The 20,211-nt window shown below is 53.4% G+C and overlaps 6 protein-coding genes across 6 annotated transcripts; 2 read left to right on the top strand and 4 right to left on the bottom strand.

Annotated features, from left to right (window-relative positions):
• Positions 1–748: 748 nt before the first annotated feature.
• On the bottom strand, positions 749–2,396 carry J4E86_007557 (uncharacterized protein; the record flags this gene model as incomplete). Its single annotated transcript, XM_051448076.1, has 4 exons — positions 749–781; positions 832–1,426; positions 1,474–2,223; positions 2,269–2,396. The coding sequence occupies 4 exons, from the start codon at positions 2,394–2,396 to the stop codon at positions 749–751; spliced, it is 1,506 nt and encodes a 501-aa protein (XP_051301014.1).
• A 1,625-nt stretch (positions 2,397–4,021) lies between these two features.
• J4E86_007556 (uncharacterized protein) lies at positions 4,022–5,283 on the bottom strand (the record flags this gene model as incomplete). Its single annotated transcript, XM_051448075.1, has 2 exons — positions 4,022–4,913; positions 5,135–5,283. 2 exons carry the CDS (start codon positions 5,281–5,283, stop codon positions 4,022–4,024), a joined length of 1,041 nt encoding a protein of 346 aa, XP_051301013.1.
• A 455-nt stretch (positions 5,284–5,738) lies between these two features.
• Positions 5,739–7,274, bottom strand: J4E86_007555 (uncharacterized protein; the record flags this gene model as incomplete). The annotated part of the gene is made up of 4 exons (XM_051448074.1): positions 5,739–6,072; positions 6,143–6,550; positions 6,602–6,866; positions 7,019–7,274. The coding sequence occupies 4 exons, from the start codon at positions 7,272–7,274 to the stop codon at positions 5,739–5,741; spliced, it is 1,263 nt and encodes a 420-aa protein (XP_051301012.1).
• A 2,006-nt stretch (positions 7,275–9,280) lies between these two features.
• Positions 9,281–12,846, bottom strand: J4E86_007554 (uncharacterized protein; the record flags this gene model as incomplete). The annotated part of the gene is made up of 2 exons (XM_051448073.1): positions 9,281–12,473; positions 12,512–12,846. The coding sequence occupies 2 exons, from the start codon at positions 12,844–12,846 to the stop codon at positions 9,281–9,283; spliced, it is 3,528 nt and encodes a 1,175-aa protein (XP_051301011.1).
• A 4,714-nt stretch (positions 12,847–17,560) lies between these two features.
• Positions 17,561–17,970, top strand: J4E86_007553 (uncharacterized protein; the record flags this gene model as incomplete). The annotated part of the gene is made up of 2 exons (XM_051448072.1): positions 17,561–17,725; positions 17,806–17,970. 2 exons carry the CDS (start codon positions 17,561–17,563, stop codon positions 17,968–17,970), a joined length of 330 nt encoding a protein of 109 aa, XP_051301010.1.
• Positions 17,971–18,286: 316 nt separating this feature from the next.
• On the top strand, positions 18,287–19,978 carry J4E86_007552 (uncharacterized protein; the record flags this gene model as incomplete). Its single annotated transcript, XM_051448071.1, has 2 exons — positions 18,287–18,513; positions 18,562–19,978. The coding sequence occupies 2 exons, from the start codon at positions 18,287–18,289 to the stop codon at positions 19,976–19,978; spliced, it is 1,644 nt and encodes a 547-aa protein (XP_051301009.1).
• Positions 19,979–20,211: the final 233 nt, after the last annotated feature.

Raw genomic sequence — 20,211 nt, 5'->3', positions numbered from 1 at the left:
ACGGTAGCGAAGTTGGAGACGAAAGGCTGCCAAGCCAAGGACAAGCCGACAAGGATGACGACTGGGCACACAAAGCGAACCGCCGCCTATGCTCGGTATATCCGACCACGTCCTGGACCGACACATCAGACATCACGGATGCCGGCATGGCCAGTTGACACGCACCACGGCTGACCGTCAGGCGCCCACGATCCATGGGTGTCACTTGCAAATCACGCATCACGTTTTAGAAAACCACTCCCACTGACCCCACGAACGGCATCACCGTGGGCCCACTGCCAGCAGTTCGCCCAAGCTATGGGAATAAACGAAGCTGCTGCAGTTACAACGCTCCTCGGACCCCACCGCTCCGCCACTCACGTTCGAGGGCTTACGCAAGCATTCTTGTTCCGCCGTGCGGCGCAGATACACAGTTGCCCATGCGCCCAAGGCCACTGCAGAAATCCCGCTGTTGCGACATTTATTCTCCTGCTGCCCAAGGGGTAATTGAGCGCGTGCTGCACGACGTCACACGTGTCAACCAAGTAAAAGCCTCATCCATCATGCTTTACACCGACATTTGCATTCTGAATTGAACATGAGGTAGTCTTCTCCACCTTCTCATCACGTCAATTGTCCAAGCCGTGGCGCCAAGAGCGGATATCTTGGGTGCACATGTGACCAGACTGGTGCATGCAAGACGCCACATGCATCGCCGCAGTCTCCAGTATTATCAATATCATCTTGACATCGCATGCATGCGAGTCCGCTACAGCTTGTTGCCTAGGTTGACATGGATAGCCTATTTATATGTTAGCTCGAACTGCATGTGAGCTTGCTATCGTAACGTACCTTCTTGTTGGTGTATGCCTCGAGACCAGCCTCGCCCAGCTCTCTGCCAATACCAGACTGTTTCACACCCCCGAATGGAATACGGATATCAGAATCGTTGCTCGAGTTGATCCAGACCATGCCCGCTTCAATACGTCTAGCAACGCGATGAGCCTTAGTGATGTTCTCGGTGAAGACGGCTGCACCGAGACCGTATGTTGTGTCATTGGCACGGTTGATTGCCTCCTCCTCTTCCTTGAACGAGCTGATAACGACGAAAGGACCAAAGACTTCCTCGCGGTAGATCTTCATGTTATCCTTGACGTTTGTGAAGATGGTGGGTGAGACGAAGAAGCCCTTGCCACCAGCGTTCTTGTACGCTTCTCCACCCGCAATGAGGGTGGCGCCCTCCGACTTGCCAGACTCGATGTACGACAAGACGCGGTCGAACTGCGTCTTGGTCACCTGCGGCCCCTGGAATGTGTCGTCTTTGAAGGGATCGCCAACCACAGAGGTGGTCTTCACGTGCTCCTTGAACGCCTCGACAAACTTGTCGTAGATGCCTTCTTGGACTAAGATTCTTGATGTCGCCGTGCAAACTTGACCCTGGTTGTACCTACATGGTGTGAGCTCAGTCAGGAGAACAATGTAGATACGACTTACATGATGCCAACGTGACTCCATTTGACTGCTTGATCAAGGTCTGCGTCGTCAAAGACTACTAGAGGTGATTTACCACCTGTCTCAAGGGTGATATTCTTCATGTTGACAGCCGCCATCTTCATGATCTCCTTTCCTGTGGCTGTAGATCCAGTGAATGCAATCTTGTCGACGTCGAGATGTTGGGCCAGAGCTGCACCAGCTTTCCTTCCCTCGCCGTTGATGAAGTTGATGACACCAGGAGGGAAGCCAGCCTCCTTAACCAAGTTTCCGAGGTAAAGGATAGAAAGGGGTGTCTGTTCAGCTGCCTTCAAGACTACTGTGTTACCAGTGCAGAGAGCAGGTCCCAGCTTCCACGCTGCCATTGCAAGAGGGAAGTTCCATGGGATAATCTGACCACACACACCAAGAGGCTCACGGACTGTGTAAGCCAGCTTGAGTGGTGATGTATCAATCACCGTGCCGTGGATCTTGTTGGCATATCCTGCGTAGTACTTGATAGTGCCAACAACCTCACCCAAGTCATCGTTCAGCGAGACAGAATAAGGCTTGCCATTGTCCCATGTCTCGATGGTGGCAAGTGTTTCCTTGTGCTCTTCAATCAACTGGGCGAACTTGTAGAGGAGGTCAGCTCGGGCATTGGTGTCCATGTCTCGCCAGTCTGGGTTCTTGAATGCTTTCCGCGCAGCTGCTACGGCAATGTCCACATCTTCGGGTCCAGCGGCATAGACAGAGACGATCTCGCTCTCATCACTGGACCGTGTCAGTCATAGCTACCAATGAAGGCAGCAAGCGTACCTCGGGTTGATCGAAGTGATAGTCTCGCCCGACTTTGACTTGACGAATTCATTGTTGATGAAGAGACCCCTTGGCTGCTGGTACTTGCGACCATTCGGCGCAGTAAGCTCAACGAAGAGGTCAGACATGTTGGTTTGAGTACTGTAGTGTCTCCACAAGGGGCCGTAACAACTTCTAGGAGCTCTGCGTATGGAAGTTTGGAAGGGAACAGATGGTTTGGAGCGAAGTGAAGCGCGAGTGAGGGCGGAGTAGAGACAGGACATCTCCCAGGCCGGCGAGGAGACAGCTAGCTATCTATAGGCTGCAGACATGTAGGACGCTGATGACGACCCGCGGGACAGCCGTAGCTTCCCTTGATAGTGTGGACCCCGCCATCGATGCCCGTACCTAGCTTATCCGCATGCAACTGCCTGTTTCAGACATCCGTCTTCCAGATATCGGCCGCTCTCATCAACTTTATCAACCACGGCTATAGATGCGACACGTCCCCGAGGTCCACGGGCTGAACAGACGCGTGCCGTCAGGTGAGTAGGCGAGGCGGGCTGGGCAGTCGTCGCGCGACGCGTCGGCGTCCAGAGTCGGCAACAGCCCTGTCGCTACCCCACCACCATCACGAGAAACTCGCGCGCGCATCCAACAATCTTCTTATTCCCGATCCTGCGCAAACCAAGACTCTCCACCGACTACACACCGGCCGCAATCCAACGTTTGTCACACAATGTCGCGAGGCAGCACCACAAAGATACAAACCCACTTACTCAGACTGCCGCAGACACTCGCCGCGCTCCCTCTCGCCCTCGCAGACCCCACCGTAGACATGGTGGAAGAAGCGACGCTGCCCGTTACCCCCGAAGCCGAACGCCCCGATGCCTCGATAGACGTTGCGCACTCGCTCGAATACTGGAATAACGTCTCGCCAGACGTCAATGGCATGCTGGGCGGGTTTCCCCAAACTTCGCGCATCGATCTGCAGGGCTCTTCAAATTTCCTCACAAAATTGCGCCGGGGCAAGGCGCAGGGTTCTAAGAAGCCGCTACCGCCTCTGGAGCGTGTCGCCGACTGTGGCGCGGGCATCGGACGTATAACGAAAGGCTTGCTGTTGGGCGTCAGTAAACAAGTGGATATAGTAGAGCCAGTGAAGAAGTTCACAGACGAGCTGGTACAAAGTCTGGGGAACGGCGAGTATGCCGGAGATGGAGACGCAAAGTCTGGCAAGGGCCAGGTGGGAGAAGTCATAAACCTGGGGTTGCAAGACTGGATACCAGAGCCGGGCGCATACGATGTGATCTGGAACCAATGGTGTGTGGGACACTTGACAGACGCCCAATTCGTTGTCTATATGCGGAGATGTGGCGAAGGCCTCAAGAAGGCGGCAGAGGGAGATGCGACAAGTCGGAGCTGGATTATAGTCAAGGAGAACATGTCTACGGATATCCACCACAAGGACATCTACGACGATGAAGACTCGAGCGTCACGCGGTCAGATAAGACGTTCAGGGCTCTGTTTCAGGAGGCGGGACTGAAGATTGTGGCGACGGAGCAACAAAGAGGGATGCCGAGGGAGTTGTTCCCAGTCAGGATGTATGCGCTCAGACCTGAGTAGACGTATGCACAGTCCTTCTGTTAGTGGGCTAGGGTGTCAGGCGCAGGAATCATGATACCCCAGGCGTCTTTATTAGAATGAACGCTATTACCATGCTTACACTCATCTCAACCCTATAGTATCAAAACTGCCGTACCCCTCATCGTGCCTCTACACCTCACCAATCTCGGCAAACTTATGCGCAAACCCAAGCGAAAGCACCGGTACCCCATCCACAGGTTCATGTACCGGCAACTTCCCCACCGTAACCTTCTTCTTCACCACCTTTGGTTTCGCAGCATCCTTCTCTTCCGTTTCCGCTCCCCCAGACGTATCCATCACATCTTCAAATTCCTCTTCCTCCTCTTCTTCGTCTTCGTCCCCTTCTTCGCCTTCTTCCTCACCGTCATCCGCACCCTGCGCGCCAGGATCAGGGTAACTGGCCGGATACTTCTGCCTGAGATACTTGATATCGAAAACCTCTTGATGCGCATGTTTCCAGAGATCCACAATCTCATCCGCGGAAAGCACGTTTTTGACGCGGGTAGTAGGGATGGCTTCAGAGTCTAGTCGTTCCGACTCGGGCACAGCGTCTTCGTCGTCATCCTCTTCTGTGGTTGTGGTAGTTGCATCTGGCTTGCGGGGCGCGATACCCCATTCTTCGGGTACAAAACACCACTCTGACGCTTTGCGGATTCGTTCTTCGACCCAGCCTTCCTCCATGGGCTCTAGCCTCTTTCGTAGCAATGTGCCTGCCATTCCTGCTGCCATGCCACCTCCGGCATTCATCGGGAAAGAAGGGTTGGGAAATGGATGGAGTGCCTCGAATTTTGCTGTGTTGGTGGGTAGGGCTTGTATGCTGGTCATTCTCCGTCGCACGTCGCGCTCAACGAGGACTGCATTGCCTGCGGCGTCGACCATGGGGTTGCCGGCGGCATCTTTGGAGGGGATGTGATGTTTTTGCGTGACGAGCTTGGATTGGTGGCGGTAGCCGCCGTTTATGAGGAGATGGATTGAGTTGAGGTAGGATGTTACTGTCCTGGTTGTTTGTTGGATTTGTGGCCTAGCATCTCGTCAGCAGGTGTCTCACCGGGTACGGTGATAGTCCAAGTCCTGCACGTCAAGGCTGGCTTGAAAAAGACATGATGAACGGAGATATCTTATTGCGCGTAGCAAAGAAATCAGACGTGAAGAGTTCAAACCAGACGACGCGTACGCGAGACCAAGCCGTATAACAAACACACCCGCATCCCAACGTGAACTCACTACCAGCCGCTCACTTACCAATCTACAACCTCGCCCCGACTCATCTTATACTGCATCTCAGCCTGCAACCGTTCCATACCCTTGATCATCGGCATCAACTGACTGCGCAGCTGATCCAACAGCCGAATGTCCTCCCGATCGGGCGCACCCTGGAAGTTTTGATTCATCTTTGCCTATACTTTCCCGCTCTTTTGCTTGCGTTCCAACTCTTTTCCACTAATGACAAACTGACTTTGAGGGACTGCAGGGTGCCTGATGGAGGATAGGGAAGACTAATGTGAAGATGTGGAGGTGCTTGAAGATGGGTGGAGTGATTGGTTGATGGATGGGCCTTTAACACGAGACGCTTGTGTGTATTAGGCTTAGTGCACTTGGCGCGCCAAAGAAGCTTGGGGAAGGGACCTCGGGAGTGACTTCAAATCCTTTTCACGTACTGTATTGATGCACTAGATTTCGATTTGTCTCAACTGAATGCAAGAGGAGCTACATACTACTACTGGAAATGACAGGTGAGATGCTAGAAAGAAACCAGACTACTTCGCAAACAACCTTGGAAAGCAGCTAGCGCTCCGACCATCCCTCTATTACACTCGTCCATAGCCTCAACTCTCGCGTCCACTCATCAGACCTTCTCTCCAACAAGCGCAACGACACTAGCGAAACCTGCGTCAGGCTTAGGCTTGACAGACAGCCTTCCCTCATCGGGGTACCAATCAGCCGTGTGGGTAATGTCACTCTCTCCGTCCGCGTCCCTGTTGACGGCAACGGGAATACCAAAGAGGCGAATGGTCCCGCCGCTTCCAACATGACTGTGAAACTCTGTGATCGCGTCGCCAGAGAATTCGACTTCGAACGCGAGGTTTGAGACGACGACGAATTGTACGACGCGAGCCAGACCCTTGACTTCGTCTGGGGCGTCACTCTTGAGTTTGTAGGTAGAGTTGCCGCGAACATCCCTTTGTCTTGAGTGAGCGACTGTCTGGGTAATATGTTAAGAGTGGATGGAGGGAAGGAAGATGCACGTACCACCTTCCCGATTGAATGTCAATCGCGCGGAATTGATCGTCCCAAGACATGGTGATTGTAGTGTGGAGTTGATCTCCGTCGGTGAGCACGGTCCCCTCCTCCGATTGATCGTCTTTGACATCCAGAGAGAGCCAAGGCACATAGTGATCACCGCCTCCATTCGTGTGGTTGAAGCTATTCTCATCAACGCTGTTTCCGGTGTTGAAGTCGAAAGACACTTCACTGCGCGACTTGTTGGTATCGCCCCGATTCCTCAACCAATCCGTCACCTGCTCGGCGTAGTTCGGAGCAGAGTAGAGTGGGACATAGTAGTCGGCATTGGGTGGTGCTACGGCGTTGTTGGCTGTGATTTGCTGCAGTATGGCGTCGGCGTCCGGGGCACCAAGGGTGGTGACGGGCATGTTAAAGCTGGACCAGATGTAAGCTTTTGAGTCATGGTTATATAGGTTGTTAGTTTACCCTGGGTGGGATTGAGGGGTATCAACGGCAGTTCGGATACCCTTTTTGTGTTGTATGTGCGGGTATGCGGTGCCGCTATAGGTTTGCATTGTCCACATGTCGGTTTGAGATACAGCGTTGTTGTAGTGCGCCACCGATGCCTGGAGTTGTGGTTGATTCTGCACGCTCCAAGAGAAGAAGGTCTCACCGGGAGCAGCCAAGTATCTCTTGTACTCCTCCCATCGTGTTCTGGCCTTTCTTGTGGCATCATCCAAAGCATATCTTGCTGCACGCTCGTTCATCTTTGCTTCGTACACGCGTACTTCGTGAGCAGAATTTGGATTACCACCCTAATTTGTTGAATCAGTATTCTTCTCTTCCACGTGGGTGATGAATTGCTTGCCAGATCCACGTTATCCATGTATGTCAGAAGCTCACGGGAGAATGAGTTCCCGCTCGTATCGGATGGGTCGTAGAACAGCCTATCAGTGCGCAATTGCCTGTCGCCGATCTCGTATAGGCCCTGATTGGCATACGTTGGATCGATCAAACTGGAGGGACCAGCGAGTGGTGCACGTTGAGGTTTAGTGCTAAAGAAGTAGGCGGCATTGTTGCCGGCATCATCTCCAAGCTGAGTTCGGATGGCATCGCAGTAAGCAAGCCAGAATGACTTGTTGACGTCGTTTGAGGACATTTCTGGTTGGTGAATTGACGAAGGTTGAGAAAATGTTGTGTATAGTTTAATGTATAGTGCGGTGCAGTGCAGACTCGCTCTCGATAATGGTTTTGTCTTTTTCCTGGGAAGATAGAGATTTATATGGCAATGGGCCTCTTGGAATCAGCCAAATCAGAACAGTGCTGTCCTAACAACACTTCGCCGAGTCACCTTGACAGTGGACTATGCGGTGCGGATCCCTTCGCAGATCACGACAAAGAGTCAGGATTCCAGCTAAGGATGCTGCTACCATCTCGTCTGTTGGCTCCATAGTTGCAGGAAGTGGAGAATCACACTGCGTAAGTGCACCTGAGTAGCGAATGTAGAACGTCGAAGTTTGAGGTACTGATGGAACAAGCTGAGGTCGATTTCACCATCGCCGTGTAGCTTATGCGACTGGTCGAATTGTAAACTTAAACTTGGGGCATCCGGTATATGTACGGAGCTCATTGGCGATGGCGCGGCGAACTGGAACTGAGCCAAGCCTGAAGGAGGCAGTATCTCGTAGCTCTTGTCATAAACGCATGTACTTGCATTTGCAGATGATGTCAGAACACGAGTTGGAGAACGATCCTGAGGCTAACTCGAGTCATGGCGGACGCGATGATGTCGGCAGATCTCCTCGATGTGGACAGAAACCTTGGGAGGAAAAAGCAACCATAAGCGAAGGGACAGCGCAGCTGCCGGAGTGTTATTCGGACTGGCCGGCACTAGTGAGTCAGTCCGATGTTGGGGTAGTCTGCATCCGTATCGTTTTGACGTGGAATTATGTTCTCTTGTTGTGACCTAGAAATCCCCGGCGGTGTAGTAGTTCATAGCTGCGGCTGGAGCAAATTTGCAGTGCTTCGAATCGCACTGCTCGAATGGTACCCGCTATTCACCCTATCGCTCATGAAGCTCTCAAAGATGAAGACTGGAGCATGGCCAGGGTAGACGCGCAATCCGATCAGCGCGAGCCGGCAACCTGGCCAAGCTGAGAGATGCGCATTTGTTGCACGATGTCACCTTCTGACAGAACGTGGCAGTCAGCTCTAGTCGATCTCTCTACGGGTGAGGCGGAACCAGCCTGCTTGCTGCCGTGCGGATCATCCGCTGGCCGGCAGGTGTGGATGTGATCAGCGGATTGCGGGTACTAGCTCACCCGCTAGTACCCTGATATCCTCAAAACACCTTCAGGGCTCCTTCTGTAAGCGACACCATTGTCCAAGAATGGACAACATTGGTCAAGAGCTTTCGGGCAGGTGCATTTCAGCACGTCACTTGCTGCAGACAAGGATCAACATCACCCCTCACCCAGTCGAGAACGTGGTCCGCATTCCTTCACTGCATTCGCCCTATGCAGTGATACCCTGGAATTCGGAGGTCAGGGGCCTTAGTGAGGATTCGGCGTTCCTATGATTTCGACTACTACTACTGGAGATCTTGCGGGTAGTGTGTAGATCTTTGTTCCTGTTGATCCTAGCGGTGAGTGCGTGGAGGAGTCCTTAAGCTTACACCATTGCAGGCATCGTTGACAGTGTCACTGGTAGTTATATATGACGTAGAGCTTGGATAGTGTTCATTCTTCGTATTGATCAGCGACCGTGATTTCATATCTACATAGCGCTTCATATCATATCGACATCCCTGGGTATTATATCCACCAAACCACCCTTCACTTTCAATTCCTCCCGAATGTTGTCCAATGCCAGCATGTGCCAACCCAGTCGAAGAAGATATTACATAGATGTGTGCGTGTCGTTGTCGTGATGATGCGTCTAGGCTTGCGCCGTTCTTTGTAGTTGTTGTTGTAATGCTAAGCCGCCATTTTGCTATGCAAGCTGAGTGAAAGAAGAACAGAACGAGGGTATAAGGGAAAGTCAAACGCTTGAACGCAGCAGAACGCCAGTGAAACCCATAAATACAAGAAACTCATTATGAGTAGTAGTGAAGGAAATGGCCACCAGGACTGTGAGAGCGCAGCTCGCAAGAATTGAAGATGATGTTTAGACGCTGACGGTTCGTCGGACGCCTACCTCGGGCTTCTTTGCGTAGCCGATGAGGAGTTTGAAGCTAGTGCCGCGCTTCTCGCACTCGTTGATGAGGCTTTGGTCGCGCCAGATGCTGGTCTCCAGGAGGTTGCCGGAAGCAGCGGCGCCAGGTTGGCCGGCCTCAGGTAGGACGAGCGACTCGTAACAACGTGAGTACCACCATCGACCTACGCGCGCCACCATGTCGGTGATGCCGGTATCGTTCGATTCGGAGGACGAGGTGGCGTTGAGCAGATCGGAGAAGGATACTTCAGGCTTGGGTCCTTTTGGTGCAGGCATGTTGTTTGTCTTGCTAGAAGAGCTGGCTGTGCTGCCCTTCCTCTTCGTGATGTTTTGCTTGACGTCATCGAGGTTGGGTAGCTTGCCGGCAACCGGAACGCCGACAACGCAACGATTGCACTCAACGAAACCCTTGCGCCCGATGCCAGCCATGACTTCGTCACTGATGTTGCGAAGCGAAATGCTTTCATCTGCGACTTGCATCCTCATCTTGAGCCCACGAACAGCGCGACGAGCACGGTTGCCCATGTTGACTAGGTCCATGTCAAGTACTGAGAACTCAAGGTACCCACCAGGTCTAAGGACGCGCTTGGCTTCAGACAGGATGAAGCGGTGTTCCGACGAGGGAAGTGCAGTGGGGAAGCGAAGCACAACGCAGGCGAAGAAGTGCATGGGAAACGGGAAGGCCTTGCCGAGAGAGGGGTGGTAGATATGACGGTGGTTGCTGAGTGTTGACAATGGCTCAGAAGCGCCCTCGGTTGATGCAGTGGGTGATGGATCGGGGCCCATGTCATAGACAGTCGCTTCAGGGTATGTGAGTGCGCAGTAGTAAGACCAGTCTTTGCCAAGACCATCGATGACAAGTACGCGGTCCTCGCTTGGGTCTTTCAATTCAAAGTGCACGGGGCTGAACAAGACGCGTCCGAAAGAGAGCCACTTGCTTGTCATGAGAGCGCCAAAGCGAAGGTTTGCCATCGACAAGAGCCCGTCCGCCTGGCTTTCGGCAATGTCCATCATGCGTGTGTCGCGGTAATGGGTGGTGCTGGCACTGTCGCGATCTTTGCTGGACCTTGAAGCAATGGTGGCTTTGGACTGTCGAGCACTCTGGGACAACGAGGCTGGGAGACTGGAGCGAGTCGAACGCTTTGTAGCAGTCCCAGCCGATAGCTGAGGACTGGAAGGTAAGCTCAGTCTGCCAGTAACAGGGTCAATGACGCTGATCTTGCGCTCGCCGTAGTCAGAGATGAACTCCGAGAAAGAGATCGACGACGTAGGTGACTGCGTCGAGTGCAAAACAGCAAGTAGACGAGAGCGACGAAGATGAAGTGAGGGGTTCGCAACTTCATCATTGTCTGATCCTGAAATGTTGCGCGGGGCTTTGGGTCTCAAAGGCATTGGCTCGAGAGAAGGGTGACTGCGAAGGCTGTTGTTGTCTTCCTTCGTGCGAGGGGTGACAGGCGAGAGCACCTGATCGATCAGGTCGTCATACTCGTTCCAGAGTTCATCGTCTGAGAGCGGCGCGCTAGGACTCGGTACGACAGCGGTACCAGCAGCAGGTGCAAAGCTCCAGATACCTGAGCTACTTGAGTAGGATACTTCGGAGTCTTTACGAGGTGGGAACTTGAAGAACTCGGTCCGACGATTGGCCTCATCTTCCATAGGGCTAATAGTAGCGATAGCCGATCCATGGGTCAGAGCGGTTAGACCGTGCAGAATAGGATATGGCTCCACCGGACCAGCAGTTGCGACAACAGATCCAATGGAATCGAAAGATGTTCGCGGGGGAGCTGTTGGACGAGGTTGGTTCGACACAAAAGGACGAGAGAACGAACGCGAAGACGGGCGAGGTGCCTGACGACGACTAGATACGACCTGAGGGATACGGCCAACTTGCGCCAAGCGACTTGGTCGAGGGGGTGGGCTCGTAGGCGGCGGACCAGGTGATGGAAGATTCTGAGGAAGAACAAATTCTTCTTGTGCGGGTGCATCGTGAACTGGCTCTTGCTCGGGCTCGGGCATGTGAGAGGGAACTGCTACATCCAGCGGCGGCGCAGAGCCTTCGTCGCGCATCGGCGAAGGTTCATGAAACGGTGATGAGGGTCGAGAAAGGTCCGTAACAGGGGTCAGGTCACCCAGCGAGTAACGCTCAGAGTTTCGGGACACGGATCGAACATTCGTGTCGATGATCAACTTGCTCTGTTGCTGTTCCGGTTGTTGTTGTTGTGCTTCAGAGCGCAGAAAGACCTTGGGCGAAGCCGAGCGGGGTGCTGCCAGGGTGGATGGCAACACTGGTTTAGGCGGGAGCAGCATGGACTGCATTCGCTCTTTCCTTCCTGGTTCGTCGTCGGAGAGGGCGCTCTCAGTCCCCTCATCGACCTCCTGCATCAACTGCTCAATGTCGTCCAATTCAAGCCCTGACTGGTCCATCAACGCGTAGTGTGCGACAGAGCGAGAAACAGTTGCTTGGTTGGAAGGGCTGGCGGTAGGAGCAGCTGGTGTTGGGGCGCGTGGTCCGGCATGGGCACGTTGAAAGAAGTTCCATCTTTTTGAAGGCTTCGGCGCTTCCTTCTCGGCCTTGCCTTTCTTGGACGACTTCAACCAAGAGCCCTCTTTGATATCAGCGGCTGTCTCGCTTATCGAGTTCTTGCGGATCTTCCCAGTAATCCGGCTGTTCGATCCTGACGGTGCGCTAGGGCCCTGTGCGCTTTGTAGAGCTCGTGACGTCCGTTTCGAGGCCATGGAGGGTAGGAAGGATCTCTTGGTATCGTCATCACTCTCGGAAGGTCTTCGCAATCCCATAGTCATCTTCTTCATCGGGGATCCATTGCGTGAACTGTCCGGCATAGCAGAAGGCAGCAATGTTGGTCGGTTCTTCTCAAGGGCTGATTGAGATGTGTTGCTCACTGTCTTGTTCAGTTCCAATCCATGACCAACTGAGACGTCTAGACTGCTAGTGGAGTGCATTGGTTCGGGGCTTCGAGACAGCTCCGAGCTAGTGCCGGTACCTCTGATGACGACAGGAGCGAGGCGATTGAGGAAGAAGTCGTCCATCTCGCCGCTGGTTGTGCTAGTCATGCTGCTCTTGCGAGTTGAGGGGGTTTTGTCCAGGCTCTCAGAAGTAGTCCCGGCGCTGGCGGATCGGCCAATGCTGTTTGTACTGACTGAGCTTCCACTTCGACCTCTCACTGCGTATCTTCCATAGCCTTCGTGGCCGGTGCCTGCAGCTGGCCCTCTTCTGTGAAGCTTGCTCTCAGATTTCGCTGTTGGGGTAGGCTCAGTCTTGGTACGACGCGTGAAGAACCCAAATCTAGAGGTTTTACTTGGGCTTGAAGCGGGCGCTGGTGCTGGTGCTGGTCCGGTGCTGGTCCGTCGTGGCTTTCGATCTTGCTGAACGTCGGGTGTCGGTCCACGAACTGGGGCTCTGGTAGCTGCTGGCAATGTTGAAGAAGGATTGGGCGAGGGATTTCGGGAAGAAGGTTTGGCTGGAATACTAATTTTAGATCTTCCAGCAGTAAGTCCATTCCTAGATTCCGATGAAGCGGTTCTTTTGTGCTGAGATGGGAAGTTGAGCATATTGCTCTGGATGATTGGGGATGGGCCACGGAGCCCCGATAATTCTGGTGTACCATCTCTGCTGGGTCTTGACGGTCGCCTTGATGTTGGCATTGACGCGGGCGACTGATCGGCGAGATGAGCGAACTCCGGGGGCGCCTGCATGCGAGGTCGTTCTTCTGCTTTTGGAATCACATCAGACGTCCGAGGACTCTGTGGCAGAGTAGCGAGACCGTTAGGTGACTGGACGTCCTTGTGTTTCGCGCCATCAGTAACAACGGTGGATGCTGCTGATGATGATGAGGTGGAAGACTCTCTGACGGTAGAGAGTGTGTGGGGATGACGAGTGCTGACTTCGTCCGGAGTCTTGTGTCGGGTGACTGGCGGTCTGCTCTGCAGAGGGCTCGCCTGCCGTGTTCGATTCGAGGCTCTCGATAGCGTTGTACCGGGAGAGTAAGACGACATCGACGTAGGAGTTGATGAGACACTGAAAGGTCCAGGGGAATCCGTGTAGCGAGACGAAGGCGTCGCTGAGAGTGCATACTGCGGTGTTGGGAGAGGAAGTATGTCTGTAGGGCCGATCTCATAGTCGTAGAGTGGGTTACTGTAGGAATCGACCTGAGCCTCTGAACGAGCGAAGATGTTGGATGATGGCGGTATCGAAATGCCCAGAACTGTCTCAGAGAAAGGATCCTTGTATCCTCCGGGTATTCCCTCCATTAATTGCCTATCATCTTGGGATGAAATTGAGCCGTCTCTTATCCGCGTAACCTGCCTGCCAGTTGCAGACCCAACACTTGTTTGTTTCCTTCTGAGCACATTCGAACGAGGACTCTCGATGGTTGAGGCAGAAGAGCCTGAGGCGAGCGAGGGTGTGCGTATGCTTGGAGGAACTTCAAGCTTTGGTAACCGGGAAGTCGATGTTTGTTGTGAGGGTTTCGAGTTTGCGATACTCGGGTGTTGAGGGAACATAGGCGTAGACCGGCTGGTCTTCCTTTGACGCGAGCTAAGTGCTTGTGCGGGACCTTGTTGACTCGTCGAGACTTTGGCGTTCACTTCTTCGTCCTTTGAAGGCCTCCTCTTTTGCAGTTTAGATTGGCCTGGGGTGGGTAGTTGTGAGGTGGTTGTGGTAGGGGTGACAGATCGTTGAGGCAACCGAGTAGTTGGCGCCCGGTCCTCTGTCCTCCTTGGGGGAGGGTAGTGTGACTTATAGGAAGCCATTTCGGGTAACCTTGTGTAGCCCGGGTAGATGTGCAACGGAACCCTGTGTACGCCGAGAGATTCATGAAAGCATGTGCTTATCCACCTATGAGACCCTTGAAATCGAAGGCTTTGACGTGGGGTAACCTGACAGTCGAAGGTTTGGGACCGTCAGCAGTTTCAGCTCGGGAAGCCGTGATGTACGAGCGGCTGATGGCGGGAAGGCTAGAGTAACGGGACGGAGGTGGCGATTCGGAAATATTACAAAGACGTGAGTTTGCAAGTCCATGAATATAAGTCATCCAGCCACAAGGTACATGCAGTCCTACGTCCCCGTGCAGAGTTACGGTGAGTTGTTGCGACTCTTTCTCGTGTGCCACATCTATCGGCGGGACCGAGATCGTAGGGTGTGGCGCAGCGGCAAAGCCCGAGATGGGGCTGTGCAGGGATTCGCAGTTGGGACCAGGAAAATCGACAACGATGCGTACAAGGAGCAACGAGACGACGAGTGATATTATACTCTGCTTTCAACGGCAACTCGCGCGTCCCGTCTATTCCTCCCTCAGGGTCGACTGTCCAAGCGCGGGGCTTGCACCCTAAGTCGCCTCAGTGGGGCTTTCGCGGGTGAGCCGTGTCGAGAACGGAGGACCAGTCCAGATGCTCAAACGAGGTAGGCCTGGCTGATGCGATAGTGTAGTGTTTCTGGCAGGCTCAACGTCGCAATCTGTTGGTTAGGAGCGATTCGACGCTTGTTGCGGTTGCGGGGTGCGTAGGCTTGCATATGTATAACGTCGCGACGGACGCATCACGACGCGTAGACTTGTTCGCAAAGAACCGGCGCCGGCGGCCTTGCGAAGTTGGGCTTGTCCGGCACGGAGACATGGTGGGCTATTACGGGCGCTTGCGCTTGGATAGGCGGGTGGAGGCCTCTGGCTTGATGGAAGAAGGCAGCCAGTTGAGTTGCTGGATGGCCATGGTGGGTGACGATTCGTAGACAGACCTTGTGCGGCGCCAGCCAAGCGGAATGCCCAATTGGCTGTCAGGTTACCCCTACTCGTCGTTTACCCACCAACTTGATGCCGTTTCAGATACTCAGCAACCCTTACCAGAAGCCTCGTGTTTGCTATCAATTTTTCACGCTCGTCTCGTGACAGGGCTGGCATCATGAGAAGCTGAGGCTGCAAGCTTAGCGAGAGGCCTATATGTGCGCCCGTCAAGTCGCGACGATACTCGTTTGCAAAACTGCGCTTCCAGCTGCAATAGTATGCCTCCAACTATCCTCAGCTGTTCCAAAGCACGCGATGATCAGCCATCGAATACTCTATCGCACTCGAAAAGGACCGATACAGGCACTCGGAGCTCGCATGCACCTGTCTTGAACAGGACAGAGCGCACATTCGTTGAGAAGCCTTTTACCGTCGAGGGTTGTCTGACTGTTCAATCAGGACCCGCAGGGCAACAGGCGGCTTGCCCATGCAGAAGAGTCATATGCTGCTCTGAGCGATTTTCGCGAATGCACGTCCAACGGTTCCTGCAACTCTTGTTGCTATTCTCGTGACCACTTTCATGCATTGGCGAAAAATCCTGCAGATGCGCTTCTGGGGTTGTGGCATTATGCCGTCCAGCCGGAAGGCCCGTTTCTGGCAAGCTGAGATGTGGCTAAGTGCATCAACTCGGCTCTTAGTTTGAGGCTGAGCAGCCGATCGCCCTCGCCACTTTGACAACGCATCAAAAGCCTCGTAGGTCGCGAGCCATCAAGAACATTACAACTTGTCCTTTCTCTACGATGGCGGAAATATCCTCTTCTGCGAATCGCAACGGTCTCATCCACGATTCGGGATAAGGGCCGCTTTCTGTCGGCCATGTCCCACTGCCCAGGTCGCGCCTAATCCCACTACACCTGGTGATCCCTGTTCTGCACGCTCATTCGCACGCCATCAATGTGCGAAATGTGAGAAAAACGGGTAGCCACCGCACTTGACGGTCATGTGACGACGCTTTACTGAATAGAGAAGAGTCTGGTGAAGGACGACTGCCAATGAGAGATGGCATCCGGCTTTCAACGCTGTCACTTGCGGCGGCTACAAGCAGGGGGTTCAGAGGCCTCATCCGCGCAAACCACTTGCCCATCCATGATTGCGACACGAAGCTTGACCGATGTGAATTTTCGATGATCCTAATCAGCATAGATGTTGGTAGCCTGTTCACTTCACCTGAAGGGTTGTCGTAATGTTGTTGGTGGACCCAAAGAGATATTGCATACCTCAACACATACGTCAGCGTCGTCGAGTCTAGAACATCTGGCCAAAACCGATTCAGTGCCAGACATAGTTTGACGTTACTAGTTTCTGATGTCGCAATGCCTGACTTCTAGGTCCGTCCTAGTCACTTAGGCTGTGGTTGCGATCCAAACACCAGCTCTTGATAGCCGCCGACTGATCAAAGATATGACATATTTTGGTGACAATCTGCGTTTGTAAGGCAGTGACCACTGCGGGCCCATCAGCCATGGTGACCCCGTCCAGGTTCATGCTCTAGCCGCACCCGTTAGTTGAATCGAGCAGAGCAGGTAAGGGAGGGCGGCACGGCGCGGTTACTTCAACCTCTGCGAATCATCTGGCGTAAGTGCTGTATAGCCCTGTGAGATGTGGTGGAGCTCGGCCCGCTGCGGTACCAATCTTGAGTAAGTCGTTGCGAAGTGACCGTGCGAGAGTGATGATGATTGTCTAGCGCGAAACTTAAAGATACTGGACCGGGCTGGTCGTTGAGCCGTTCGGAGACACTTGTGAGACCAAAGGGCAGTCGGCGAGTGTGACTCTTAGTATTAACGCCTCGCAACGCTGCTAGTCGCAGTTCATCGGGCGTGTATCCTTTTGAAGTGTGTTGTGCGAAGTGAGGAGGCCGATCACACGGGTGAGTCCACACATTTCGTTCGTATGCCCTACATCATCCTCAGAAAAGGCTCCGATGCCGGCGTGGACTCATTGCGTATCTTGTGTGTCTCTTGATCACGGAAAGTCTCTTGATCACGGAAAGTCTCTTGGAGAGCTGAAAGTCCGGGGTGTGACGGGGACTTCCTTGGTCGTAATGTGAGCGATCGTAGGCACTGAGACAACGGCCAAGGATATGTCCTGTAGTACCATTCTCTGGTATGCTCGTGATGCGTCTCATGGGCATTGGTTTCCTTAGATCTCCCTTCTTTTTTCTAGAGTACGCTTCGACACACCTCCGGTCATTTTACAGTGTTCACAAGAGCTTCCGGCGGAGCCTTCTGAGGCGAGGAGGTTTGCTGTGTTGCAAGCTTGCTGCAATTTCCGCCTGCGCTCGCCATCTCTTCTGCTTCAAAGATCTGTAGCACACATGATAAGGGTGGCTGACATGTCCTGACACTTGGTTGGTCAATTTGAGAACACGTCACGTGATCGCGCGCCAAATCAACATCGCTGGAGGACGCGTCGATGCAACCACATCTCAACTGTCAACATGTCGAAACAGCAGAAGGTTACTCAATACCAGGAGCGCGTTTATACAGCCCTTCAGATGATCCCAGAGGGTCGCGTCACAACGTACGCAGCCATCTCAAAGGCTTTAAACAGCTCTCCTCGCGCGGTGGGTGGTGCGCTACGCGTCAATCCGTTCTGTCCAGAGGTACCATGCCATCGGTGCATCGCCAGTACTGGTGTACGTGTGTCACTATCTGCGTGTGAGTTCCAGTACTGATTTAACAGTTCGTTGGCGGGTACAAGGGTGACTGTGAGAAAGCACCCAGCGGCCAGAACCAGGATTCGAAGCTGCAGCTGCTGAAGGAAGAAGGTGTCTCGTTCAATGCAGATGGATTCTTGGTCGATAAGACATTGCTGTGGGATGATTTTGACGTGGAAAAGTTGAAGTAATTGTGATGGAAGCGTGGAGAGTTGCGTTCGCGAGGCTGAGGCAAGTGGGGGCGGGGCGATCAATCAGAAAGTTTTGGTGCAGCCAACACGTCGGGAAGGAATGCACTGGTAGCAGGTGCTGTTATATCAAGGCTTGCGCACAACTTTGGAAGCCGTCTTCTGCGCACTACACTACAATTGCTTAGCAATCGTCAGACGCAATTGCGCAAATTTGCCACTTGAACATCGGTTACCTGCGAATACCTGAGTTTACAACAACACCACTTTCTAGATTACCGCTGCATCAACTTTTTCACTACTACGTCCGATCATCAGTATGCCGTCGAAGAAATTCTTAAAGCCGAAGCCAAAGGGCAAGGTGAAGCCGCCGGAGCCGGAGACTGAGAACGACTTCCTTGAGGCTGCGGACGAATTCGAACAGGCGGCAGGCAAATGGCGCGCAGGAGACGCCGCGAAGGCTGTTCGCTTCTTTAACCGAGCGATAGATGCGTATAATGAGGGCCTAAAGCGTCATCCTCAATCATTCGATCTTGCCTACAACAAGTGAGTCGTCGCGGTGCCTGCTTGTTCACTCAATGCTAATGGTACTAGAGCGAACCTACAATACACCATCTCAGAAGATGAGCGCATCATCTCACATTTCGGGAACAGGACTGCGCTGTTAGAGGAGACTTTGATGTCGCATCGCTACGCCATCTCACTAAACCCCACAAATACCGACATTCTTTTCAACGCTGCGCAAGTACTTACCTCATTAGCAGAGGCAGGTCTGGAAGCCAGCTCACCAGCAGCCGGAAAGCAAGACGCGAGACCGTTGCTTGAAGAGGCGTTTGATATTCTCACAAAATGTTTAGAGAGCCAACAGCAAGAGTACTCTCAGATGCAAGCCGAAATCGCCAAGATCGAGGCCTCGGGAGAGTACAAGGAGGCTTGGGAGGGTGAGCGTCAGCAGCCAGCGGAGACTCAGGAACAAGACATGGAGACCGAATCGGGGGCTTCTGAAACACCAGGAGACTGGGCTACTGTTGAAGAGCCGCTGACACCAACAAGCATCCTGGAAACCTGCACAGCACAGCTCAGTACCTTAACGACATTACTAGGACTGTACAATCCCGCTACAGATCTATCGAATATAGAGAAGAAAGCACAGGACGGGATAGATACAGCTACAAACAAGATCCCAACACTCATAGACCTCGTCGAAAAGTCGCCCGCTCCGAAAGCCGTCGATGAGCCCAAAGCAGGTCCTACACTCTCCATATCCGCGCCAGAAGAAGCAACCACAACACCCAAAGACGATGCAATACTCGCGGCTGCCAATTTCCAAGCTAGCGTAGCGGAGATGCAATACCGTAGTGCCAGGACAACATCGACAGAGTACGCAGGGACTGTAGAGCAGATATTCGGCAGTCTAGTACAAACTGTGACGCAGAACGCGAGTCCCGATCTCGCAGCCATCAACGTACAGTCCGCATATGCGGATGCCCTCATGGATCTCGCTTCAGCACTAGCAGACGGAACCCAATATACACCATCAGAACCCACATTCAGCACAGACGTCGACATCCAGTGGACAGCTCTCACGCAGACCCAAAATCTGCTCACCAAACTGTCCGGCGCACCCTACACTTCCATTCTGTCTCCGTCACGACTGGCCGATGTCTTCATAGCAAGGGGTGACACTGATCTCTTCCGCTTCCGTATCTCGCTCTTTGAGGGCGCGAAGCCTGCTTGGGCTAAGAGCGGACCGACCCTCGTTTCCAATGCTGGCGTCTTCTACCGAGGAGGCAGGAGCTATGCGGAGAAAGCTGGTGTGCTGGGGGTGCGGAGCACGGCGGATGCTAAGGCGGTTGTAGCTGAGATATTGAAGGCGGTGGCGAGTGGTTCGGAGATGACAAAGGATACTTGGAAGGGGAGGACTGCGGACGTACCGAGAGTTTTGGAGCAGATGGTCGATGAGGGCATCGTGGGGCGTGAGAACGTCGATGGTTTGATGAATTGGGTTTAGGAGTACCGCCAACGTACCACCCCAATCTCGGATTTCCGAGCCTCGCCTTCTGGATAAGGCCGTTCTGGGATCTCTTCTATTGTTGTACGTCTCCAGTTTGCGTCCTTAGCTGCCTGTCTGGATGCTGACAAGCCTGCCTTGTATCCCCTAGAGATGACTTCTACAATGCCAACTTTCTTTTTCGTCCCGTTCGCACCTTGACTCCCATCCTCTACATTCTCATCGCTTTTTGG

Source organism: Alternaria arbusti (genome assembly GCF_024043155.1).
Source record: "Alternaria arbusti strain BMP 1465 chromosome Unknown scaffold_10, whole genome shotgun sequence".
NCBI lineage: Eukaryota > Fungi > Ascomycota > Dothideomycetes > Pleosporales > Pleosporaceae > Alternaria > Alternaria arbusti.
This window is presented reverse-complemented; position numbering and strand designations above follow the sequence as displayed.